Raw genomic sequence first — 4678 nt, 5'->3', positions numbered from 1 at the left:
AAAAGTCTAAAAGAGAAAGAAAAACAAGCTCAGCCAGACTGTACTGCAAGACCTCCAGTGACTCAGCTCAGTGACACGGAACTCTATTGTTGTGGCAAAAGCTAGAAATGATTACAGTTGCAATTAAAGATGACTGTGAAGTCAACCCCATTATTAGATCATAAAGTATCTCTCTTGACAAAAGGAGACAACCAAGCAGGTATTGCAAGACAGGCCATGATATGTTGCAACTGTTTGCTCTGATCTGCAGTGTTTGTTGATGGTCACCATTCTCCAAAAAGTGCTAATTACATATCATTAGGTGTAGGATGTCTGGGTGTGTGTGATAATGAAAAGCAAGGACAGCATTGCAGTTTAGTACAGTATAGGGGTTGCTTTACTTTTTGTTGTCCTGTAGGGTTCTCAGGAGGGGGGCCCAGATTGTCTGCGTGTTTGCTGCCCTGGCCCTGCCTTCAGGATTCTAAGTTCAGGAAGTTCTGCAGGGCGGCAGGGAGAGGCAGGGCGTTGATGGAGGCAGGCAGGTTCCTGCTGCCGATCATCAGCAGCCATGCCCGAAGGGTCACCCGACACAGGTGGGAGAGCTCGCAGGGGTCTCTGTAGCGGGTCACTGGTATACAGTCTCTCCAGTCAGGAACGAGAGGCATGCGCCCCAATCTGACCTGGGCCTAGACACGCAACGCAAGCACATCAGCAGTCGGCAACAGGAAGGTGACCAGCCACTGTGGTGAAGTTCTGCCCTGTGGGACGTTGTCATCAGATCCCCTGCCAGCCGAAGACGGCAAACCGCCACGTTTCTTAAGGGCAAGTTCCCAAATCTGATCGAGTGATGAGCCGTGACGGGTAACCAAAATGAAGTCCGCAATGATGCACAACCGAAACTAAAGCAGAAGATTGCTCCTGTTTCTCACTTCAACTATCTCCAACAGGAACGAAGTACAAACAGCTTTATCGTTCAAACGTCTGAGAGTGTATTTTTAAAAATCAGACGTGTGCAGCCCCTGGACTTTTGTTTCAGTAACTGGCTCAGGGCTTCTGGGTCACTGAGCTACCTGCTTGTAGCCTCTACAATACATTGTAAGAGTAGCACCACTTAACTGCCCTCTTTGAAATGGAAAAAAATATTCATCCTTTAGTTGAATGTATTTCCTGGTGTTAGGAGAGTGTGATGCTACATTTTACTTTTAAATGTAGACTATATGTAAAAATATGACGACAAACCCCTTCTGTCATTTCACTTATTCAGTGTTTGGCTGTCATCAGCCCCTGAATCTCACCCTCGGAGCTCACAGACAGGTCATCTGCTCCAGGAACCTGCTGCTCTTGAAGCATACAGGTGCCTTACGAAAACATTTGGTTAAAATGGTTAATCTTGCTGAAAAGATCATCTAGGCAGCCTTAACATATCCTGTGGCCTTATATGAGCTTTGTACATATTCGTAGAATTCTCTTGATTTTTTTTTTTTTTGGTGCAACTTAGCTTTTACAGCCAGTGACACTGGTCCAAAGTGCTTACCTCAATGGCCGAGACGGAGATGTGTGTGAGCACCCTGGTGCACAAAACAATGCACCTGCGGGCGCCGTCCATGATGTTGGCGAGGTCCAGCTCGTCGAGAACTTGTAGTCGGGGCGGGTAGAACATGATGGTGAACACGAAAAACGCGGGGCATCTCTCCTTCTCCAGCAGCCCGTACTGCATCAGGACCTTCAGAACGCGGTGCTGCCTCGTCTGGGCAACATAGTTTAGGGGTGTGACCCCACTCAGGGGGCTGGGGCTGTAAACTGGGGTGAAAGGTCTACAACATTGACAGAGAAGGGTTTTTTTTTAACCTCTGTTCATTATCTTCCCAGTTTCATTATTGTGGTCGACATCGAGCGTCACCTTTTTTTTTTTTGGTTTACACCTTTTCGAGAGTAAACGGAAAGAAAAACTGTTTACAAAGTCCAAGAAGGACCGGGCGGTACGGTGTGAAAGCGTTTCTTTAAAAAAACGGAAAATCAGCAATAAGAATCTTGCGAGACATACAGTAAGGTTAAGTAACCCTGAGGTACTGTACAGTACCCCCACGTCAAGGAAAAGCCAATTGTCGAGTGCGTTACAAATACAGAAACTTCGAACTGCATAAACTGGACCCGGGCTGAATAAAGGGGTCTGTATATTTAAACCGCTATTATTACCTCCAAAGGAGTGCAAGGTTATCAGTTTGTTCATCGGGATAACCTGTCGTCTTATCCAGTAGCGTCTTCACCAGATCAGGGTTTCCTCTCCGCGCAAACACCCAGTAGAGAATGGTGTTGATGCAGATTTCCGCGAACTCCAGGGCGAAGTGTTCGTCAAGCTGAAGGTCCTCGGTTCGGACGAAATCGACGTAATCTGTCAGCAACGCCTTAAACTCCAACGCGGTCGCCTGTCTCATGATTTTAGCCAGTGTCCTGTAGATTCGGGGCTCGTAACTCTGATATCCCCACTGGCCCGGGAACCGGTAGGGCACCCTTTGTGTAACACGCGATAACAGGTCGAGGAACACATTTTTATTTTCCGGCTCTGATATCCCGGGCTGTACTTTATCTCTATTCGACATCTCGCGAAAATACAAAAAAAAATAATAGAACATAACGCTAAAGTAACTAGAAGCTTGACATCACAGTACCTTTAATAATCACAGTGAGCGACGACACGTTACGCACACTCCTGCGTAAAGCTTACAGCACATGTGCAGGAACATATATTTACATTGTGTGTCTGTACCCTAATTTCTATTTAAAAAACGCCTCTAAGCGTTTTTCGATAGTATGAAACGCTATATTTGTCTTAAAAAAAAACTCTACAGCTGTTCTAATGTATAGATGTTTTTTTTTTTATTTATGCGTCTTGAGATCATCTTCTGCAAGACTTGGTGACAGCAGATTTAATCTTACATTCATTTAAAATGAAATATACACTGTATATACAGCAAACATTGAAACAGAGCCCTTGACCACTGTTGTACCCAGTGTCTCTCACAGTGGCACAACTGTTATGTTAAATGAGTTTTTCCAGAAGAAAATCGGATTTTGCGCTCGAATGGCTGCCCTTGTACAGTATAACGATGCGCTATAGTTTGTGAAGCCGATTCATTTGTTTGTCGCCATGGATTAAAACCATCAGGTTCAATCACAGCAAGTTTTCTCTTCCCACACCTGTTTCTGTTTATACAGTATCCCCCCGTTGTGCAATTTTAGTTCTGAGTGGGAGTCGTCATGGAAAGACTTCAAGCTTCCACCAGCGGAAATAAGTCAGGTTTTTAGTGATTATATGAAATTGACATTCACTTATAGCATACATCATAACAATACATTCGGATAGTCCCTCAAGTCTGCAGTAACAACCGGCTGTGTGAGCGCATTCCCTGCTCACACAGCGGCAACTTGCTGCGAAACCCAACCTTCACCAACATATTAAAAAAAAGAAAGAAATTCGTACTAACAGTACGCCTTCGCTTACGCGACCGATACACGCCTCGCAATCCGCGATCTAGCGTTTTCTGGCGAGCTCTCGGATCTCCGCTGTCTGTCTGCTCGGCTGGGCCCAGGGCACACTCGGGTGTGTGAAGAGAGAAAAACGTTGCCGCTTACAGATACAGTATAACGACGGCAGCGTTATACTGTTCCTCAGTTATTGCAAGACTTGTCTCAACCCCTCTCTCGGCACAGCAGACGTTTCCGAAGAAAGCATCAACATCACGTCTGGCAAGAAACTAGAAGATTTATTTTAACGGCAACAACTATAAGAATGAACAACAGGATTTGTTTTTTCTCTCCCATACTGGTCTGAGCTGCAAAGACAAAGTCATCCGGTGACAGAAGGGCGCCGTGCTTCCTTACTTTACAGTACTTTCCTTCTGCATCGCCAGGAGAGCTACGAAGGCGGACACCTTCGCTTGCAAGTGCTTTTGCCTCTCTTTTTCCAGGTGGTTGACGCTTCTCGGCTGGTTGTACTGCAGCACCAGCTGCCGGAGGCTTCGCTGGACGGCGGATCTGGACATCACCACCCGGACGCGAGCGCTGTCCCAGGTGCCGACGGCAGTTTCGGGGGATAACCAGTGGGGCCGCTCCGGGGTGTCGGTGCGCAGGGGGCAGTACCGGTCGACTAGTATCTCGGGCTCTTGCGTGCGTCCTTCTAGCCCCAGCCCTCCTCTGAACACACCAGTGGGGCAATCGGCTGTTTTCAACCTCGTCTTCTTAGCCCTCAAAGTAGCTGCCTTCTGCTTGTTCCGATCCTGCGCTACTGTTGAAAAGCGGGCCAGCTGCGGCGTCTCGGATCGCTTTGGGCTCCGGCGGTCGATCGCGGTATTTTTTAAAGAATAACCGTCACGTTCAGCGCACATCCTCCCAGTCCCATCCCAGTACAGCTCTCCCTGCAGCACCAATGCAGACCGGCACCTTTGAGACGCGCAGGAGTCTTTGAAAGCCGGCGGCGCTCCGCGTTCGCCGTTTGGAGCGGGGGGACGGTGTGGCCGTCCTCTCCTGCTCAGCGCTTGCTCGGAAACGGGCCTCAAGAAGTTCACACTCCGCGCGTTTCTTTCCCGTGTCGCTTGTCCGGAGTGGAGTGCAGCAGACTCAGCTGCGGGATCGGAAAGCTTCACATCAGACGAAAGCGGAGTTTGGCGTCGAGGCCATTTCTCTTTTAATCCCCTTTCCA

At 48.0% G+C, this 4678-nt stretch overlaps 1 protein-coding gene across 1 annotated transcript; it reads right to left on the bottom strand.

The window, feature by feature from the left end:
• Nucleotides 1-353: 353 nt before the first annotated feature.
• LOC148651805 (ankyrin repeat and SOCS box protein 17-like) lies at nt 354-2615 on the bottom strand. The gene is made up of 3 exons (XM_088597973.1): nt 2176-2615; nt 1514-1793; nt 354-665 (listed from the first exon to the last, which is right to left on the bottom strand). The coding sequence occupies exons 1-3, from the start codon at nt 2610-2612 to the stop codon at nt 453-455; spliced, it is 930 nt and encodes a 309-aa protein (XP_088454099.1). The 5' UTR covers nt 2613-2615; the 3' UTR covers nt 354-452.
• Between the last annotated feature and the right edge of the window lie 2063 nt (nt 2616-4678).

Source organism: Lepisosteus platostomus, chromosome 11, assembly GCF_059453375.1.
Source record: "Lepisosteus platostomus isolate fLepPlt1 chromosome 11, fLepPlt1.hap1, whole genome shotgun sequence".
Taxonomy (NCBI): domain Eukaryota; kingdom Metazoa; phylum Chordata; class Actinopteri; order Semionotiformes; family Lepisosteidae; genus Lepisosteus; species Lepisosteus platostomus.
This window is presented reverse-complemented; position numbering and strand designations above follow the sequence as displayed.

Bases quoted from the DNA above. Each gene is read 5' to 3' on its own strand.
- LOC148651805 (XM_088597973.1), bottom strand. From the start codon at position 2,612: ATGTTCTATTATTTTTTTTTGTATTTTCGCGAGATGTCGAATAGAGAT. The intron at 1,794-2,175 runs GTAATAATAGCG...TCAATGTTGTAG, and splicing joins AACCTTGCACTCCTTTGGAG to ACCTTTCACCCCAGTTTACA. The intron at 666-1,513 runs GTAAGCACTTTG...TTGCGTGTCTAG, and splicing joins TCTCCGTCTCGGCCATTGAG to GCCCAGGTCAGATTGGGGCG.